Genomic DNA, 20,264 nt, shown 5'->3' with positions numbered 1-20,264 from the left:
AAATCCAGTTTTTAACGGGCTTTAGTCGCAGGTGAGCTTGTTTTAATAACCGGTTAGGCCGATGACACCGCCTTTGCCGTTCCAGCATTGCCTTAACTGTTAACTCCGCTCACTCGGGAGACGCGTGGAGTTTTAAGCGCGTTTTGATATCCCTCCGCGAATTTAATGTTGTTGTTTTTGTTATTTCCCATAAAAAAAAATCAATATTTTTGCTTTTGTTTCAGCCTAGTGCACAATAGCCACATTTCTTTTGCAAATATTGAAAAGTAAAGCAAGACATCAATGGACTTCGTCGTTTTGTTCGTAACATTTAGAGGGCGGAGCATCCGCACTACTTCTCACGGTGCAACCTCTTCCGGTCCTCTTTCCAGCTTCCCGTGCAACATGGTGAGTGTGTTTCACTGATGGCCGAATCGTGAAAACAGAATAAACCTATGTTTTAGTCGACTAGTGGCACATAATTACATTTCTTTGGGTATTTTAATCCCACGTGTAAGTCACAAAACTGAGAATTGATATTAACTCTCATCCTGGACGATTAAAAATGAGTTTGGGCCTAATGCTAGCCGTTAGCACGCTAGCCATTTTGTGCATGTGTTCCGTGTGCTAGCAAAGGATAACGACGGTGCAGGTTTGGGCTGTAACATAGCTAAGAGATGCGGCTAAAAAGAAAAGACACATCACAGCGATTGACAAAGCAACCGATAAAATATAACAGTTCATGGTTAAAAATGTGTTTTTCAGTAAGCCTCAACCGTGACTTGAGTCAGTCATACCGTGTAAGAGTGATAGATGATTGTACAAAACTCAATAATGATTAAATGTCTCGTGATTGATGGCATTAGTTCATACGTGTATGTGGAACTAGATTGCACGTGCATCAGTTTAAGGGGTTCCCTTAAACTGATGGTTTATAATTCCCTTGGTTTATAATGGAGCACTGTAACAAAAAAATAATTTCCCCCAGGGATCAATAAAGTATTCTGATTCCCACTAACGTTGAGACGTTATAGTAAACTAGACCGTCAGTTTGAAGCGACTGCTTTGTGGCCAGTGTTAATAACTGGTGTGGCTGGGTGGTGGTGAAAAGGTTTTGAAACCAGTGCTGATGTGGGATTTCAAGGGGAAAGCAGATATATTCTTGTGATTGTTAATTGTTTCCACCTTAACACAGCTGAATTTTTGAGACTGCCTAATGTAGTTCTGTTTTAACATTTTACTCAGGTTTACTTTGTCATTGGTAACCCTTAATGTATTTTGGCAGACCAAGAAGAGGAGGAACAACGGTCGTGCTAAGAAGGGCCGTGGGCATGTGCAGCCCATTCGCTGCACCAACTGTGCCCGTTGTGTCCCCAAGGACAAGGCCATCAAGAAGTTTGTGATCAGGAATATCGTGGAGGCGGCAGCCGTGAGAGACATCTCAGAGGCCAGCGTCTTCGACTGTGAGTGTATTGTATTGTATTTAATTTCATAAAACCCCCTTTTCATCCCGATGATTTGACTCATCTGTACCTTTGTCCACTCTGCAGCATATATTCTGCCCAAGCTCTATGTGAAGCTGCACTACTGTGTCAGCTGTGCCATCCACAGCAAGGTGGTGAGGAACCGCTCCTGTGAGGCCAGGAAAGACCGCACCCCACCACCCAGGTTTAGGCCTGCTGTAAGTACTATTTAAACACAGTTCTTACCTCCTGTTGTGTAGCTCCATTAAGTGTTTAGAATTATTTTTGTATAGCACCTTAATTAGGTAGATAATCTCATTACTAATAACAGGAACACAAAAGTATAACTTGGGCAAAGTTCCATCCGTGGTTACACCTGTTTAATCTAAGAATGTTTCTCTTTTACAGGCTGGTGCACCAAGAGCTCCTCCGAAGCCCGTGTAAAGCAGAAATTGAAAATGCTGTAAACCTGACAAATAAATGGAGAAATCTTCACAAAAACATGAACGTGTGAAGCTCATTAATTGAACGATGTTTACTCATAGGAAAGACAAACTGCTCAAATATTTTATTTGGAATAACTTTTTTTACAGTACAAAACTAACAGTAGCTTAAGATCAAATTATGCAAATGCAAAATTACATATGATACATTTAAAAACGCTCTGCGGTTACTTAAAGCAATATCAGACCACTTGGAGAGCAGGGAAATGCAGGTTAGAAAAACTGAAAAGAACAAAGTGCAACAAGGAAAGTTTAAAAACACGGAATACCACAAAGCTGGAGTTTATTTTTGTAAGTATAGGCTAAAACTGGAGTAGACTGTTTATTTGGTTGTCTTTAAGATTAAAACAAAGGTGGCTGGGTGTAAGCTGAGGAGCAAACAGCATTGGTACCACATGCATCAGGTTTAAAAGCACATTACCATTGTAGCACACATGAATTAATGGTGAATTTGCTCCACTAATAATGCAGAACTTGTTAATTAAATATCCAAATTCTGTCAAAGAACTGAACCATTGAATAGAGTAAAACCTTTTTACTTTGAATGTTTTTGTACAATATTTCACTGAAGGTCAACAAAACTGGATACATCAAATATTAAGTTATTTCAGTATTTTTCTTTGGCTCCTAAGTAGCATTACCCAAGTCCTTTTGATGAATTAGTATTTAATGGATTGTTGGTAAAAAAAAAAAAAAAAAAAAAAGACTAGTTTTGGGCAGGGTCACTGAGTGGTGGGTTGAGGTATACTCAAAACATGGAGCCTCTTGCACTAACACAGCATAAAGTTTCACACTGAAAATAAATTTGAACCGTTTAGACATAAAACACATTTAAGACCTCCAGCGGAAGGCACAGCAGCAACAACCCAATTCACGCACGTCACACCAACTGGAGAAAAGTCACGTGGGCCTAAATGAGAATATACACAGTGTAAGATGATATGAAGTGACACTGCTAGCTTTGGTGTTACTGCAAATGTTTTGTAGATTTTTAGACTCCCAAGAAACTTTCAGATTCTGATTTGCAAACTAACGTCAGTCCCAACTTAATTTAACAGTCTGCTCACAAATTAAGGCAAGATGATTAGAATATTAAAGTACCGTAACCTGATGAGAAACAAAAATTTAAAATGTGTTTAGGTTGTGTTACTAGAGTGGCAACCAGATCACCTTACTGCACTTTGACAATAAAGGACTGAAACAATAACCAAACAAATGTAGATCCACTTGTAACAATTAATCCACCATCAAATGAAACAAGCTGAACATTATGTCATGTATTTTCAAAGATCTTCTGCAAAGAGAAAAAAATTTGAATATATCAAGGCTTTAATAACAGCGTTATTAAAAGAACAAGAACACCTTGAGGTTTTCTTGTAACTTATACTTTATGTACAAATATTATTTACTTTATGTTTTCATTTTTTTGCCACTGTAGTAGGGAAAAGTGCTTAACAGTAGGAAACAGTGGTTCTTTGGCTCAGCATTGGGGAAATTATTTGGTGCTTATAGAGAACCACGGTACTGCTGATCTTAAAAACAGTTTAAAAATGATTACTGTTTTATTTCTCTTTGTAGAACAAAACATCCAGAAAGCTGTTTAAATATAAGTCAAGATAAAGTTCAGTATTCTCAAACACTGACATGACCCAAAATATGCTTAGATCTGACTGTGAAGGTTCTACAGGAAGTAATATTTCTTGGGCATCTATTATGAAAATAGGAAATACCAGTTATAACTACAAGGGAAACTTTACTCAATAAGACACTGTCTGAACTTAAAAAAAAAAACTAATGGGATCAAGTTACTTGATGAATTTGACTAGAGTCACTGTTTTTCCAGTCTTCTCTGCAAATATCTGTGTATCTTTGGTAAATCTGTCACCATGTCCCAGATTGATCTTTGTTGTTGTTGAGGATGTGAAAAGAAACCCTAGCTACAGTCAACATCAATTAAGTTTTAATTTTTGTGCACAAGTCTTCAATTTAGAATTCAAAGCATCCTTCTCAACAGTAAACGTATTGTGCTTGTGTTAAACTAATTACTCACAGAGATTACAACAACCATCTCTGCTGTTTTAACATGAAAATAAATAGAACCAAAAGCTGACACATTTCTCTTCACATTTCATTTCCACACAAATGACCAAGACAGGATATTTTTTTCCCCCCTTGTTTTATTTATTTATATATATATATATATATATATATATATATATATATATATATATATATATATATATATATATATATATATATATATATATATATATATATATATATATATATATATATATATATATATCTCCCAAGCGATATGAAAGACTCCCATTTTGTTCTATTGTAACTCAAGCGACTGGTTTAAAATGTCCTAACAGGAAAAAAATGTAAATAAAAGTCTTTGTTTCTAACCCATGAGGACGGTAGTGAAGTGCTACTGATTTACTGCACACCCATGTCATAGCAGCATGTTTCAAAAGCCATGCACATTTCATCATCATCAACATTACTCAGGCATCAGAATTGATCTTTGCTGATAAAACTGTTGGGGGTGGTGGGGGGAGCCAGACTTCTGTTAGATAGATTAAAAAGCTACAGTCAACTACAAGACAGAAATGATTTTATATCTCACATCCTTCAGTCTGGTCAGAAACGTGTAGAAAGGCACGGGACAATGACGCAACACCAAAATCATGTTTAAATACAGCATAAGCAGATTTGTTGATTATTATTGTTGGTTTGCCGTATGAGGGAGTTTTTGTACGGGGAGAAAACGAACACCTTAACCTCCTTCGGTAATCTCTCAAGTTGTGGCAGTGATGCTCGAATCCTGTTCCTAGTGAGAAAAACATTCCACCTGTTTTTCCCTCACATTTTCAGAGAAATGTGCAGGTCATTAATGTATTCTATAAAATAGTTTAATATAGTCATTGTATTCTGGCAGGTATCAGTGCAACAAAAGCAGTTATAGAAAAGGAAAACAATTCATACACTTCCAACACGGCATTCACTCACAGGAATAAAGGCCTTCATTTTCCATTTTACGTTTTAAATTTACTTTCAAAAACAATCACACACAATCTTGCAGCTTTCCTTTCTCTCAGACACACACACACACACACACACACACACACACACTCTGTTCACTCCATTCACACTGAAACCAAAGTGCATTTCTATTCCAATGACAAACCCTCAAACATTAAAGTCTACATGACTTGGACTTGGTTTTTAAGTTTGGTCTGCACTTTACTTTGCATTATAAAACTTGTACAGAATCAACCCCGGGCTAGGAAAAAACCTGGCCGAACCTAAAGTCTGTTTGAGAATCACTTAATTGGAAAAAGTGCTTTTAGAAGGTGTCAAAAAAATTCTGTAGGGATTGCAAGCCTACAAAGTTTATATTTAGCATTTTCTTTCATCTCTGCTAAATTGTGCAAGGGGTGAAAGATTTCAGCAACAAAAGTCAGATTTGTCTACAATAATGTGTGCAGCAGAGCTAAAATTCAGAATTTTAGAGCAAGGCACATCTGTGGATGAAAAAGTGTTGGCTCTTCATCTACTTTAATAATTTAATATAGATTTCTTGTTAAAAGTGGACAGAAAGCAACTACTACTCTAATTCTTTAAACATATACACGAGCTTTCCACTAATGCCAACTGTGTCGGTGTCGTTAGGAACATCAGTTTCACATCATCACAGATGCCTTTCGCTTTTGTGCAGACCAAACTCAACCAGTTCCCATTCTCAGTGTAAAATAAAAAAATTTAAAAAAAACTAAGGGCAGCAGGCTGTCCTTTTATTCTCAGTCAAAGATGTGCTCTCCACGGACAATGTGCGAAGAAAATTCATAGCGATCCTGGCTGCGATGGCCACAGATGTTGCACTCAAAAGGCTGCCGAAAACCATGGCAACCCATGTGGATTGTAAACATAACATGGTCCAGGAAAAGCACGCGGCAGTGCTCGCAGCGGAAAGAGCGTACAGCTCGCCCCTCCCCGTCTACAACCCGAAAAGTCTCCTTGGAGGTAGAAGAGGGTGCCGTAGGTGAGCTCGGTGTTGGAGCATGTGTGGGAGGAGGGAGAGCAGAATGGCCTCCATCCTCTCTTTTCATCTCCCGGTCTTTGGCATGACTGGGGCTGTGTCTGCCCCGACTCCTGTGGTGTGCGATGGGTGGAGGTGCTGGGTTATGGTTGTTAGAGTGGAGGAGGTGATGGCCGTTGTTACTGTACAAAGTCGGAGTCGGAGCACAGCTGTTGTAAGGCTCATCTGCCATGCTTTCTGTGTCCGTAGAATCCTGGCAGCCATTGCTAGGAGAAGGGGCGTGATTTCGACCCGGAGGCAGGTCTTCGTGACCCTCTGCTGCCTCCCTGCTCCCAACACCCACAGCTCCCAGGCCAGCTCCTGCCCCTGTGCAATCTAACCTTGGCCCAAGGGGAACAGGAGCATGACTGAAGCTGTGAATCGGCCTGAGTTCTGATAAACTTGAAGAGTGACTGGTGGGAAGGTGCAAGGATCTGAGTGTGTCTGATACCCCTCCTCTTCCAGTACCTGCAACACCTACATATTCTCCTCCCAGACCAGTAAAGTGTGGGGCATCAAGGTCCACTGGGTGCATGTCTCCATCTTTATCCAAACTAGCAGTGAGCTTGTAAGGTGTATCTGCAAGGTTGAGGCGTATGTGCTTCTGCCCTGCAACACAGAAAGATATGACTTTATAATACAGTACAATGACAGTCAGCATTTTGGATACATTCTCTATTTTACGATGATGCTGGTTATTTTCCTAATTTTACAAGATGCTCAAAACTTAGTTTTTTTCTTTGTGTGTTTCTTTTTTCAGTTAGATTGCTATACTGAGAGCAGCTTTCAGACCTTTCCTAACCAAATAAATACTGTGTGCTAATTGGATATCTAAAATTATAGTGGCTGGTAATATAAGCACAACAAAAGATTTCTGTCTTACTTCATGCTGTATTCCAATTCAAGTAATGATTATTGCTTTCTGAGTTTCCTGAAACCGTCCACACTGAGACCAAATGCTCACCTACAAATTTTTGTGGCGTGGATCTCTTGCGTTTGGTGATGCTGTTGGCGAGCCGATCGATAAATGCCATCTTGTCTGAGGATGGCTGCAGTAGAGGATCTGGTATAAACTCTAGCTCTCTCATTTCCTCTCCTGTACAGAGTATAAACAAACTATTATTACTTTTATTTTAGGATTTTCTATTTGTGTTTGCCTAAATTCCGGTTTGGATAAAGTGGGTTCTAAGCGTTAACTTGCTAAGCTGGCAAACTACATGTCTACATTAGATGCTACTACACTCCCTTTAGGAGGCTGGTATTTCTTTAACACCATACTGTTCAAGTTATATCTATGAACACATACCTGAATTTGGTGCACTGGTTGGCTGCTGGAAATCCAGACTCTGTAAATAGCTATGACAGCGCTCACGGTGCTCCTCCAGAGTGCTTTGCTGCTTGTAACTACGGCCACAATAGCTGCACTTATACGGCTTCCCAACAGTTGGAGAAGACACTGGTAAAACAAGTGGAAATACAGCATTTTCACTGTTATTGTACACTACAATGGAAAAAACAAAACTGAAGCAAACAACACACAAACACCTACCGGGCTTGAATCTGTCCTACCTGCATGAGTGCGAAGATGGCCGGTAAGTGCATCCCGTCTTCGACAGGCATAGCTGCAGAAGGGACATTTAAAGGGCTTCTCCCCTGAGTGCAGCTTGATGTGGCGGAGTAGGTTTCCCTTTTGAGTGAAGGACGCGCCACACTGATTACACTGAAATGGTCGCTCACCTGTAGAAAACTTAAACTTGGTAACTCAACCTCTTAAGCATAATTTATATTTCAAAAAATTTGAGTTAGTTGCAACTATACCTCAAAGGGTTTTTTTTAAGTCAATATAGTACATCAATTGTATACAATGCTGATTTTCTATAAAATTCCAAGATGTCGTCCCCCCCCCTCATCTGACCTAGTTTCATTAATAACAAGCAAAGATACCATCTCTATATTTATCCAAACTCAACTGACTGATCACCTGTGTGGCTGCGTTTGTGCACCATAAGCACATTAGGCCCAATGCAGATCATTCCACAGATGTCACACTTGAGCTTTCCATTTGGCAGTCTGGTGGCTCCACTTGGCATAGTTTCAGAATTGGTGAGCTCTCTATAGCTTGTGACAGCCTCAGAACCTTGCTCTGGACCTCCTTCCTCCACCCGCTCTCCTCGCTCATCTTCAGTACTCCGACCTGGGTCTTCATCACTATACAACTCCACTTTAATGGAGTTGGCTACAGAAGTACAAGCGCATTTGTGTTATACAGCAAAACAATAATTGGAAACACACCAGCAAGCCTACTTCAGACTGGCTAAAAATTAAAAAAAATAAAATAAAATAAAAAAAGATTTTGGAGTGGCCTAGTCAGTATCCGGACTTAAATCAGATTGAGATGCTTTGGCATGAGCTTAAACAGGTCATTTATGTTTGAAAACCCAACAGTGTTTTCAAAACATTTTGAAAACAATTCTCCAAAGATGTGTGAGCCAAAATTCCTCCACAGCAATGTGAAAGAATCACTGCTAGTTATCACAAATGCTTGATTGCAGTTATATATGTTATATAATGTATTTGCTTGGACTATATTTAAATTTTGTTCGGTGATCTTAAACATGTAAGTGGGAAATCATGGGATGTAGTTCACAATGCTGTAAAATACTTTCCCCAGCACTGTAGGGTGAATAGTGCTGCTCCAGTAAGTTAATTTAAAATTCATATTATTAATGTATAAACATAATCTGATTATGAGAAGAAGATTATAAAAATATTTATCTAGATTAGAAAATAAAAATTTGACAATCACACTGAGAGAATAAAAAGCTTCATATAGATGGAACTAATGAAGATGCTATAAGTTCTCACTGACCACTGAGGGAGCGACTGGGAGAGTTTTCCTTGCTGTTTGGGGTGCTCACTGTTGGACCTCCAAGAGCTCCAGAAAACTCTCTTTCCAATGAAGAGTCTCCACTACCTGCTGCCAAGAAAAGAACCAAAATAAGATATATCATTTAAAAAAAAAACATGCCTAATTTAGAAGGTAAGTATATATGGGTGACTAAATAAATCAGAGCTGCACCTGATATGTAAGACCGTCCATTGCAGTCATCAACATCCATACTAGTTCAGACTGAATACTGAAATGACATTTGTGACAAACATAAATTCTCTTTCACGCACACAAACCTAACCATTTGTCTACAATCGCTTAATTCTTTAAACATGAATTATTGCAGGTTGAGGTCGGAACGTGACATTTTCTGAAATCAAGTAATTGTGGTGTGGCTTAGATTGTAAACAGCACGTTAGACTACACCCCTTTCAATTAACAAAGGGATAAAAAACTAAATAAACGCTTACATTTAATTTTCTAACTAAGACGTAATATCGTTAATTTGTTGTTGCGGCGCAAGAACGGCCATTCATTTATAACAACAACAATTTAAAAAAATCAAATCAAATCCGTGTCTGTTGCTATCAATAAGATCAATCAAAAAAAATAATTAACTAGCAGCTAATCTCAGCATCATACCTAACCTTACCAACCCCAGATAAGACTCCCTAACAATTGAGGTGAGCGATGACAACGCTGCTAAAGTGACTTAAAGTTGCGCTAATCTAACATGAGAAAGATTAAATCGGAAATTGAGACAATAAACGACAAAAAACGGTGCAAACGTTTACATAACGGTGGCGTTGAGGTAACCTAAGTTTACGGCCTTGGCGGCTAACGTTAGCCTACTGCATGTGATGGAAATTACCGTTGGCCAAGTTAGCTAAACTTAACACTTTAACGTTACGGCGGTGTGCCATCACCGACAGCTTGCTAGAAAGCACGGAGCAAAGTTGGAATTAAGTAACATGCGCGGCGATGCGAGTAGATAGCGCTGACTTGTGACAATAATTAACTAGGGCTGACTTGGACACTCCTCGGCGTCGTGTTTAACGCTAGCATAACAAACCAACGCTAGCCTAACGAGCTAGCCACTACTGCCAGTGTTTCCTAAACGGTTGCTATGGCACCCACAGCCAGCCACAATGCTACAGCTTGCCCGCTAGCTGTTGGCCTGCTCCCCTAGCAGCTTTAAAGATGACTTGTATAAAACAACACCACAGAAGCAGTAGTTTTAAAGCTGCCCAGCTGTCCAGTAACTACTAAATTACCTTTCCCTGTAAGGGCCGTTTCAGTGAGCTTATTCCGTATTTTCATCTGTTTGATTATGACAGCAGCATTTCCTGGCAGGGTTTACCTCCAGCTTCAAATAATTTCCGGGTTACATCTCCAACGCAGCAACAGCTACCCGTTTCCCAGAGCTCTGGTTAACTGCACAACCATCACCCGGCTCATAAAGCAACACAACCACTTTTAGTTACAAATAGCCCAAGATTTCTTTGTTAATGGTTTCTTCAAAAGTAACCTTGCAAACCTTAGCTGTGCTGCTATATTCTTTTAAGAGAGAAGATTGTTTCTCATGGCAACCCTTTAAAAACAAGTCATACTTGTTCAGTCATTTTCTAATTGTACTGTCATGAACTTTATCATTTACATGCTAACTGAGGAATATGGAGTCCAAGATGTGAGTCTTGGGTTTTTTTTGGCATTTTTTCTGAGCACTGCATGGTTTGACCTTGGCGTGAATTTGCTAGCACATCCACTCCTGGGAAGATTATGGCATTGTGTTAACACACAACAGATGCTAAGATCCCAAGCCTGTGGGTTCTATGCAGTATGCTTTCTGTTCCTAGGACTGCATTCTTCTGGAGAGAGATTTCTTTACAGCTCCTGATCAATTCCCAGTATGTCTTGTCTTAAACGAAATAACTAAATGGTGAGGTATGCATCTTCACTGTTAGAGAATACGTTTTTTTTTAAACATGATTATGACTTCAGCTGAACATATAAACAAGTCACTCAAATAAATGTATTCCGCTGCGGCATTGTTTAACCCAGCCTAAATAAATAATTAAATACACGTTTCTTTTTATTTCAGTTTTAGTATATATGTTTGTGGCAGCTGGCACTAGCACTAATTTTTTTGCACATTTTCCCGGTGGTGCTCATACAGGTTTTAAAGACCTGGGCAAAGGTTTTAGTCACTGATCCAGCAATGAGTGATTCCTCTTCCCATCAGACTGTTTTTAAAAGTGTTTTGCATCAATATACAGATAATTGTACTCAGCAAGGAATCATAATACTTTTCCCACTACTGCTGTGGATCAGAGCTGGGTACTTTTCTCTTCCTGCCACATACTCTACTGTGTTTACAAAAGGTAAATTGTGTGGTTTTTTCCAGTGTATTAAAATGATATCCTTTAGCGGTTATCTTTGAGATTCATATTTTGAATAAATACATTATAAGCTGATGAAATGCATTTTAAAAAGATTTAAAAAACTAAAAATAACTGAAATTATTTTGTGAAAAAACCAAAAGGAAATAAAACATTTAGAGGAAATGTTGTTTTAGTATTTGTTGGTTTGGTAAAATTTGTTATTACAACATGTGTGGTGATATTAAGGCTTGTTTCTGCCACTGAAGAAAAATGACAACAAAAAGAAGCAAGTGAAAAATGTCAAGTTATTATCTCCAATTTTCACGTTAGATAGCCTGATCAACTTACAGGAAAAAAAATTAATTAGTGGTGGAAACAATCTTCCTTATGATGACACTTTGGTGGATGTGTTTATTGAGACCTTGGATTTCTACAAGACTGAACGTTATACTAGTTTTCCTAAATCGTGCGTCTCACATATGCCCTCCAAACAATACTTACAAAGACTGAAACTGACTAACTAAATAAATAAATAAAAAATCTGAACATTTTCAAACAACAAAAACTCAAATGGTCAAACCTGCTATGAAACTAACTGAAACTAAACTGAATTAAGAATAATAATTAAAAAAAAAGTTAAAAAAAAAAACCTCCCTAAAAACTAATTAAATAGTCCAAACCTATAACTCCTCCTCTCTCATCCCAGCTTCTTGGTAACCATGTCAAATATAACAGTTAAAATAAGATATAAATCCACAATTTCTGTTCATCCATATATGTCCCTTATATTTTTTAAACCATTTATTCAACATCAACATATTTTAAAGAACAACAATTATATTCTGCAAATTGTTTCCCACAGCGTGTGTGCAATCAACTTCCTGAAACCTACTTGGCCTGGAAAAGGAAGAGACAAAAAAGTAAGCAACATGACAAAAAGGAGTTGACATGTGCTAATACCATGGCTAGACCAAAAGTCAGTCCTCTTTGGCATATTTTTTATTTTTCCTTAATCTTTTCTGAGTGTCATTTTAACATGTTACCCAAATTCATTCTCGACTTTCACACTACATCACATTCTGCAGCTGACATCTTTTTCCAAGAAAACGCTAAAACTAGCACAGATATGCAACTCTGGTACTATACATATAAAACAAACATTACAAACATTTATTAAAAACATATGAAATATTATTAAACAGTCCTGAGTATGTATTTGCCAGAGATACAGTAATTTCTTTTAGACTTCAGTGGGTCCAAAATTACTTACAAATCTCTCTCCACACAATATCTTTAAAATTGCATAGCACACAACAAATAATATATATCATAAAACGTTTACCTTTGATTTATTGCTTATTATTATTTTTTAAGTAAATTGTCCCCCAATTGTAGAATGCCCCCTAAGTCTAAAAAAATCATGTCTGCACTGAAACTTGGAAAATCAACACTGCTTTATCTGACATTTCTCCGAGTACTGTGCATTGAAGGTCGGTCTGGAAAAGTCTAAAAAAAAGTAAGTATGGTGGTCACGCACACGCTGGGACGTACAAAGAGTGACCTCTGCTGTGCAAACGGCCCGTGCCGCTCTGACGTGTGGGCTGATTTTACGACGGTGTGCTTACACAATGACAGTTTCCGTCAGTTTGACTTGCAGATAGCAGCGACCGCGTTGAACCAGCTTTTTTTTTTCCTCCCCCCCTCCCCGTTTCCACTTTGGGTTGGAACGACAGTTACATCCTTTCAGAATACCCACCAGAATCGATGATGTACTGGATGAAGGCAGGGGCTTAGTTTTATACGACTATAAGCTGTATTTACGGTAGCTAAACTCTGCAGTTCCAGTTTGAGGCCCAGCGGAGAACTCGAGCGGCGGCTCGAAAAAGTTTGTTGTTGTCACGTGACGCGAGACGAATGTGGCGATAAAAGTTTGCTTAGATAGTAAATATAGGTGGTGTACTACATTTTTCAAAGACCTACTCAACACCGTTTTTCACTACAATGCCTCAACCGAAATACAGAAAGATCGCCGTTATAGGTTACCGGTCTGTAGGTGAGTACAGGTTCGAGCTCTTGCACAGCTAGCTTGGGTAACAGGCTAACGTCCTGGCTTTGTTTTCCTTGTGAGCGTATCCGAAGTACAACAGTAACGCTAGCTTACCTTTGTTTCTCAGGGCTCTTTTTTTCTCTTCTACATTAACTACTAAAGCACCTTCAAGTCAACCAGTGTTGCTGTACAGTTGTATCCACACGTTTCTAGGTGAAAGGTGACCGGTGAAAATAAACTTAGCCGGGGATACCCTGGTGGAGTGCCAAGTAATGTGTGCTCCAAACTTCTAGCTTAGCAGGTCAATCATAACGTCCAGATTTTAAGAAACTCAATCTGCAACAAGAATAAACCTCTTATTGTATTATTTAAATTAGTTTAAATTATGAAACCTCATTGTGTGACCAATGAAGCGCCATAATTTGTTGTTCTGGCCTAGTGACTTTTTGTTTACACAAGTGTCGGCGTCTGTATTAAAAAGGAGAGTGTAAAGTATGTCCTTTTAAAATCTGTTGTTTTAAAAAACAAAACAAAACTCTTGAGAGTTTCTTTCTAAAAGTCTACAAATAAATCAACTACAGTTTTGAATCAGCATCGGTATAGTAATAGGTGCATGTGTTTTACAGAGAAATATCAGTATTTGTCACAGAAACTAAAAATGAAACTAAAATAATAAAAACCAAACTGAAATGAACAAACCCACTAACTGAAAACTAAACCTAATTACCTAATTAGAAATTTTTTTTAAAAAGTAAAAATTCTGGTATTTAAAGAAATATACATGTAATTTAACTTAATTGTTAGTATCTTTAAGATTTAAGACTTTGTACAGTACTTCCTTTAAAACTGTGTTCTTTTGAAATAGCACTTAAAAACGTTTCTCTTTCTGTATGTCCATAATTAAATAATCTACAGTTCTGATTCAGAAACTGTACTATAATATGTGCAGGTGTTTTACAGAGAAATATCAGGGTTTTTTTGTCACTGTGAAAACTTTTATCACATCATTACTTAGATAAATTATAATTCTAAATTCATTTACATGCCTACATAAAATTTGTATATACTCATAAAACGTTTATAGCTGTAACAGAACATAACCCCATAGGAATGCTACATGTCAGCATTTTATGGTTGTATAGCAGATACGTCTACAGGGGTAGGCAACTCAAGGTCTCAAGTGCTGGTGTCCTGCAGGTTTTAGATGTGTTCTTGATCCAACACAGCTGATTCAAATGGCTAAATTACCTCCCCAACATGTGCTGAAGTTCTCCAGAGGCCTGGTAATAAACTAATCATTTGATTCAGGTACGTTGACAAAGGGTGATATCTAAAACCTGCAGGACACTGGCACTCGAGGCAGTTGCCTATCAGAAGAACAGTCCTCCACTTTTTGCCAGCCATCCTTTGCTTTCATTACCTAACTTTTAAAACATGTTAGCTTATCTAGATACCACAGGGGGACTATAATTGGACATTAAAATAACTATGTGAAACATTTACTGTGGCAATACATCTGTGGCAATACATCTTAAATTCCTGACCAGGTTACAGAATTTGTAGGATTTGTAGTGCGTTAAAATTACTTATCTACAGTATAAAGGCTTAAACGATCAAGAAATCAACAACAAGCACAAGATGTTTAAATCATGTCTCAGAATAATTGTAACTAACTGCATAATGTTTGTTTATGTTTTTATTTTATTTTTTAACGCTCAGGAAAGTCATCCCTTACAATACAGTTTGTGGAAGGGCAGTTTGTCGATTCCTATGACCCCACCATTGAAAACAGTAAGTTTGCCATTAGTTTTTTCTTTTTTGGTACAGTGTTACAACAAAGACATTTTTTCCTGTTTGATTGCATATAGCGAATTGTAAAACTAGTTCACCTTTCTTTCCTTTAACAAAGCCTTTAACAAAATGGTCAGTGTGAATGGTCAAGACTTCAATCTTCAGCTAGTTGATACAGCTGGACAAGTAAGTAGTTTATGTTAATATGTAAACTAACGCCGAGCATTTGTTTTCAGTCGATAATTTGCCCATGTCATAACATGTGCTCAGATGTCTTATTTGCCCTTGTCTGTAGGATGAGTACTCAATTTTTCCACAATCCCACTCAATGGACATCCATGGCTATGTCCTTGTCTATTCAGTGACTTCCATGAAGAGGTGAGTTGATGATTGGGACTAATTTTGGATACACTAGCACAGGTTTCCAGACTCTTTGTACTACAACTGCCATGCTTTATGTTTCTAGAAAATCATACCAACACTGTGATTTGACATATTTTCAGATATAGCCTCCGAGGGAAGCTGATAATACACTAATCAGAAAACACAAGTGTAGTCTTTTTTTTTACCCTTATTTTTTGCAGTCATGTTATATTCTCTTTTTTCTTACTGTCATAAAGTGTTTTTCAATCAAATCCACTTTATTATAATTTTCCAGGCTGTAGTTTTTTTTTGTTTTTTTTTTAGGTTTTTTTTGTACAAAATGTTTATCGTGATAAATTAGATAGATACATAAGATGTATGTTAAATCTACTGTCTGATCAGTGTCTCACATGCTGAAATATCTTTCTGTTCAGTTTTGAAGTTGTGCAGGTTCTACATGATAAACTGCTAGACATGGTTGGGAAGATTCAGTAAGTTTAGCTGGTTCTTTAAATTTCAATATTTTCTATGTTGTCTTTTTGTTCCCTTTTCTTTTCTTTTCTTTTTTTTTTTCTCTTTAAGTTATGTTTAATACAATCAGGCTTTTGTCTTTTTAGGGTCCCAACTGTTCTTGTAGGGAACAAAAAAGATCTCCATATGGAAAGGTAATCCAGATTTCGGAAAGTGTAAAAATATATCTTAGTAGAATGGTAACTGTACCAATGGCACCTTTTTGTTTTTAATATTCTAATATTTATGTATTTATTTTTGTTTGTTTGTTTTTTTGCTTGTTTTTTTTTTTTTCCTTTCAGGGTTATCAAGCCAGAGGAGGGAAAAAAACTTGCTGATTCCTGGGGTGCTGCATTCATGGAGTCCTCAGCCAAGGAAAACGAGGTAGTGAGAAATATCTTATTGAATGCTAACTCTGAATGCTAGCGAGTCCACATTAATTTCTGAGAACATTAACACTCTAATGGCAAAATTCTTGCGATGCAGACTGCTGTGGAGGTTTTCAAGCGGATCATTTTGGAGATGGAGAAAGCTGATGGCAATGCTCCCCCAGAGGAGAAGAAGTGCATTGTGATGTGAAAGTGTATCCAACACATCAGTAAGCTAACTTACTGAAGACAGGAGGCACAACTTCACCAGCTTGCCAATCGTGACCTCACCGACACCAAGACACAGCGGTGGAACTTTTCTGCTTCATTGTGATGTTAGATTAATTTACATAGCAAAGCAACTGCTCAGACAGTTGATAAACTGAGACAGAAGTTTCTAAAACAAGGATTAAACTCTGTTTTAAACAAAGCAGCATCTTCGATGAACACCACCTTCCAATATTGAAATGTAAGCTACGTCTGGGCATAATCTTGATTTATTTTTTTTTATTTTTATTTTTTTGAGTTGAACAAAATCCTCGGAAAAAAATTAGACATTCAGATTTGTTGCTTCATGTTGATTGCATCATTTCCCCCCCTAATCTTTGAGAAATCACTGGCATATGCCTTATTACTCTCCAGTGATGGCTGGTTAATGGTCTTTCCGAGGACTGGTGTATTACTTCAGCTGGTCTTTTTTGGCATCGATGCAGAGTCGCAGTTCACATTGCTTTAAATGTGGTGTTAAAGTGTCATTGTTTCTTACAAATGGTGGGTTTCCTTGGATAGCCTATACTGACATTGTACATTAGATATCCCACTGTGGTTTCACGGTCCTCACTGTAATAACTTTGTCTCCTCATCTTCAGGTACCTTTCACTAATGAACTGTGGGGCTGTGTCTTTATGACAAGAGAAGTCTGTTATATATTCAAATATTTGACAACTCACATCTTAGGTTCTGATAAACAGACTGTCATTGTTTCTACATTTTAATTTCTGATTAACTGTAATAAAGATGTTATGGACAGCACTCAGAGAGATTTAGGATAGATTTGAGTAGATCTTTGCTATTTACCACTTATGGCCTTTTTAAAAAAAAATAAAAATAAAAATTTAATCTTAGAAATTGGTTTTTGGTATCATTGGTTATCTCTTGAGTGATGCAGTTTTGCTCTCTTAAATATCCTAAGTAGAGTTTATGCATATATGTGCATTGTTAATTATGAACATTGAGGGGTTTTTTTTAAATACTTTTTAACATTGTGTAAGGTTAAGTGGCAAAATGCCTGAGTTAGCTTAGAATTTATTATTATCTTTTTTGATCTGGTGGTTTTGATTTGATGGTTCCTGTGGGTTCGATAAAGCCAAGTCAGTATGGTATGCAGTCCACTGAATTCAAACTGTGGACTTGCATGGTTGCAGTCAGATACTTGAGGTCCTTAATGATGATGTGTTTTTTGTTTTTCCTCATAGAATCTGTAGCCTTATGAATATGTGACAAACTGTGGAGCTTCTCCCCATAATCCCGATGTTGTACCTTTAGTGGTTAATTGTAACTTTTTATCAAGTGCTGTGCTGAATGAATAGCTGCAAATTGATGACGATGGTTGAACAGAAGCTGGTGATGCTGTGTCTTGTGCCTTACTGTTGTTCAAACTCCCTCATCTGCTTCCTTTCATGACTCAAGGTGCTCTTAAAAGTATTTTTCCCCCCTTCTGTTAACTTGACACCTTGGGTGTAGGTGTCGTACACCTGAACACCAATATTTTCCTATGGGTCAATGTTGATTCAGAAATCTTGCTGTAAACAGTTTTGTATATAAATAAATCTGTTACTCATCTGATGTGCCTGATGACTTTGCCCCCCCCCCCGTTCCTTTTTGGAACTTAGCTTGTGAAATTAGTTTTATTAAATCTGCTTTTTGTACAAGAATTTTATTTTATTTTTTAATTTTAAGTTTTATTGCCCTTTACTACAAGATTTGAGTACTCTACCCATTCAAATTTGATGTTACTCAATAGAGAAACTATAACTGCTGACATCAGTCCATCTAGTATTATTTAACAGGCCAATGACAGTCAATAGGATAATTATATGCAGATACCAATATATTAGAGCATTCTTATATTGTGAATATTGATTATATTGGTGATATATGTGATGAAAAATTTTTGCTGTTAGCAGATGATTCAAATTGGGGTTTTTTTGTTGTTCTATAGTGATTCCCAAAGCTACTTAAACTAAATGCATAAAAAGGGGTTCTTTTTCAGTTTTGAAATCATGTTAAATATTCATATTGACATACTTTCTTTACAAAAAAAATCACAAATAATAATAAAGCTATGGGATTTAAGTTGCGTGTAGTTCTTTGTTTATGTGATACAGATGATGCAGATACAGTGCAGAAGTCTCACCAGATAAAAGTTCAGCTATTAATGAGGAAGAAATAAATCACTGTGGAAAATACAAAGAGAAGGAGTAAGGAAATATATTGAGTTCGGTGTAGTAAAGGTTTTTTTTTCTTTTGTTTTTTTTAGAAATTTAGAGGTGTGATTTGGGTTTTCAGTGTCCTGTAAAATAGCCATATTTATATTATTTGAAAATAAATGGTACTGGTAGTTAGTACTGGCATTATATTTGAGTCAAACCAAAATTGTATTTTTCCAAAAACTGCAATTAAGTCACAATGTTTTTGCCTTATAAAAGAGATACTGGTGGTATTTCTGATAATATTCATAAAGGGAGATGCTTCTACTGCTCTGCAAAACAGTTATCAGGTGTAAAATTGTGCATATATATATATATATATATATATATATATATATATATATATATATATATATATATATATATATATATATATACACACACACACAACTGGGTCACTGCAGCAGATTTCAATGCAAGACACCCTACGAAACCACTCAACTCCCATGCTACAGTCAGCAAACTGCTTGCTAAGTTTCGTGAAACTGGTTCCGTGTTTGATTTGCCAAAATGTGGACACAAGAAAACTGTCACTAATGAAGAAACATCAGTGGCTGTCCTAGCTTCATTCAGCAAGAGCCCACAGCGTAGCACTTGTCGCATGTCGCTGGAGAGTGGCATTAGTCGAACATCCTTCGGCGGATATTAGCTACTCACAAATGGCACCCTTACAAACTCCAGCTGCTGCAGCATCTCAACAAGGATGACCCAGATCGGCACACAGAATTTGCAGAATGGGCAAAACAAAAAATTGGAACAGGACCCTCAGTTCATGCAGAAGATTTTGTTCAGTGATGAGGCAAACTTTTATGTGAACGGTGAAGTTAACAAACAAAACCACCGCTATTGGTCTGACACTAACCCACATTGGATGGATCCCTCCAAGACTGTTGGAACAACAAAAGTGATGGTTTGGTATATGGGGTACAACAATAGTGGGTCCATTCTTCATCAATGGAAACCTCAAGGCCACTGGATATTTGAAATTGCTACATGATGATGTGTTTCCCTCTTTGTGCACTGAAGCTGGCACGTTCCCTGAGTTTTTCCAGAAGATGGCGCACCACCACATTATGGGTGCCAGGTCCGAGCATTCCTAGATGAACAGTTTCCTGGAAAGTGGATTGGTCGTCGTGGGCCAGTTGAATGGCCCCCAAGGTCTCCCGATCTGACCCCCTTAGACTTTTATCTTTGGGGTCATCTGAAGGCAATTGTCTATAGTGTGAAGATACGAGATGTACAGCACCTGAAACTACGGATACTGGATGAAACCAAGCACACCATTGTTTTTCTTGTGACATTACCAATAAGTCTGATGTGTCACATGGCCCTCTTCCTATTGAAAAAAAAACAAAAGTTGTATCCAAGATGGCCGACTTCTAAATGGCCACCATGG

At 37.6% G+C, this 20,264-nt stretch overlaps 3 protein-coding genes across 13 annotated transcripts; 2 read left to right on the top strand and 1 right to left on the bottom strand.

Annotated features, from left to right (window-relative positions):
- The first annotated feature begins 237 nt into the window (after positions 1-237).
- LOC146574329 (small ribosomal subunit protein eS26) lies at positions 238-1,943 on the top strand. The gene is made up of 4 exons (XM_085273926.1): positions 238-387; positions 1,265-1,442; positions 1,530-1,660; positions 1,851-1,943. Exons 1-4 carry the CDS (start codon positions 283-285, stop codon positions 1,884-1,886), a joined length of 450 nt encoding a protein of 149 aa, XP_085130052.1. The 5' UTR covers positions 238-282; the 3' UTR covers positions 1,887-1,943.
- A 2,266-nt stretch (positions 1,944-4,209) lies between these two features.
- On the bottom strand, positions 4,210-13,620 carry LOC146574328 (zinc finger protein Eos-like). Of its 11 annotated transcripts, none has more exons than XM_085273918.1 (8): positions 13,462-13,620; positions 9,109-9,166; positions 8,899-9,006; positions 8,011-8,265; positions 7,599-7,766; positions 7,336-7,485; positions 6,994-7,125; positions 4,210-6,638 (listed from the first exon to the last, which is right to left on the bottom strand). In XM_085273918.1, the coding sequence occupies exons 2-8, from the start codon at positions 9,146-9,148 to the stop codon at positions 5,752-5,754; spliced, it is 1,740 nt and encodes a 579-aa protein (XP_085130044.1). In that variant the 5' UTR covers positions 9,149-9,166; positions 13,462-13,620; the 3' UTR covers positions 4,210-5,751. The 11 variants fall into 11 exon arrangements, with proteins under 11 accessions (XP_085130044.1, XP_085130038.1, XP_085130045.1 ...); XM_085273912.1 differs by lacking the exon at positions 13,462-13,620 and adding an exon at positions 10,194-10,509; XM_085273919.1 differs by lacking the exon at positions 13,462-13,620 and adding an exon at positions 10,194-10,509 and having other exon boundaries at positions 8,899-9,003.
- Positions 12,909-18,221, top strand: rhebl1 (Ras homolog, mTORC1 binding like 1). Its single transcript, XM_085273924.1, has 8 exons — positions 12,909-13,353; positions 15,067-15,138; positions 15,257-15,324; positions 15,434-15,516; positions 15,936-15,992; positions 16,119-16,166; positions 16,314-16,395; positions 16,498-18,221. Exons 1-8 carry the CDS (start codon positions 13,302-13,304, stop codon positions 16,588-16,590), a joined length of 555 nt encoding a protein of 184 aa, XP_085130050.1. The 5' UTR covers positions 12,909-13,301; the 3' UTR covers positions 16,591-18,221.
- Positions 18,222-20,264: the final 2,043 nt, after the last annotated feature.

The sequence above is a fragment of the Mchenga conophoros genome, linkage group LG5 (genome assembly GCF_057382185.1).
Source record: "Mchenga conophoros isolate Kocher_MC1m ecotype Shallow Benthic linkage group LG5, M_conophoros_male_GT1.1, whole genome shotgun sequence".
Classification (NCBI taxonomy): domain Eukaryota; kingdom Metazoa; phylum Chordata; class Actinopteri; order Cichliformes; family Cichlidae; genus Mchenga; species Mchenga conophoros.
The sequence above is the reverse complement of the archived record's forward strand: the minus strand, read 5'-3'. Positions and strand labels throughout refer to the sequence as shown.

Coding starts and splice junctions, on each gene's coding strand:
- LOC146574329 (XM_085273926.1), top strand. CDS start 283: ATGGACTTCGTCGTTTTGTTCGTAACATTTAGAGGGCGGAGCATCCGC. Junction 388..1,264: donor CCAGCTTCCCGTGCAACATG/GTGAGTGTGTTT, acceptor GTATTTTGGCAG/ACCAAGAAGAGGAGGAACAA. Junction 1,443..1,529: donor AGAGGCCAGCGTCTTCGACT/GTGAGTGTATTG, acceptor TCCACTCTGCAG/CATATATTCTGCCCAAGCTC.
- LOC146574328 (XM_085273918.1), bottom strand. CDS start 9,148: ATGGATGTTGATGACTGCAATGGACGGTCTTACATATCAG. Junction 9,007..9,108: donor TGGACGGTCTTACATATCAG/GTGCAGCTCTGA, acceptor TTTTCTTGGCAG/CAGGTAGTGGAGACTCTTCA. Junction 6,639..6,993: donor CACGCCACAAAAATTTGTAG/GTGAGCATTTGG, acceptor TCTGTGTTGCAG/GGCAGAAGCACATACGCCTC.
- rhebl1 (XM_085273924.1), top strand. CDS start 13,302: ATGCCTCAACCGAAATACAGAAAGATCGCCGTTATAGGTTACCGGTCT. Junction 15,517..15,935: donor TCAGTGACTTCCATGAAGAG/GTGAGTTGATGA, acceptor CTTTCTGTTCAG/TTTTGAAGTTGTGCAGGTTC. Junction 15,993..16,118: donor GACATGGTTGGGAAGATTCA/GTAAGTTTAGCT, acceptor TTGTCTTTTTAG/GGTCCCAACTGTTCTTGTAG.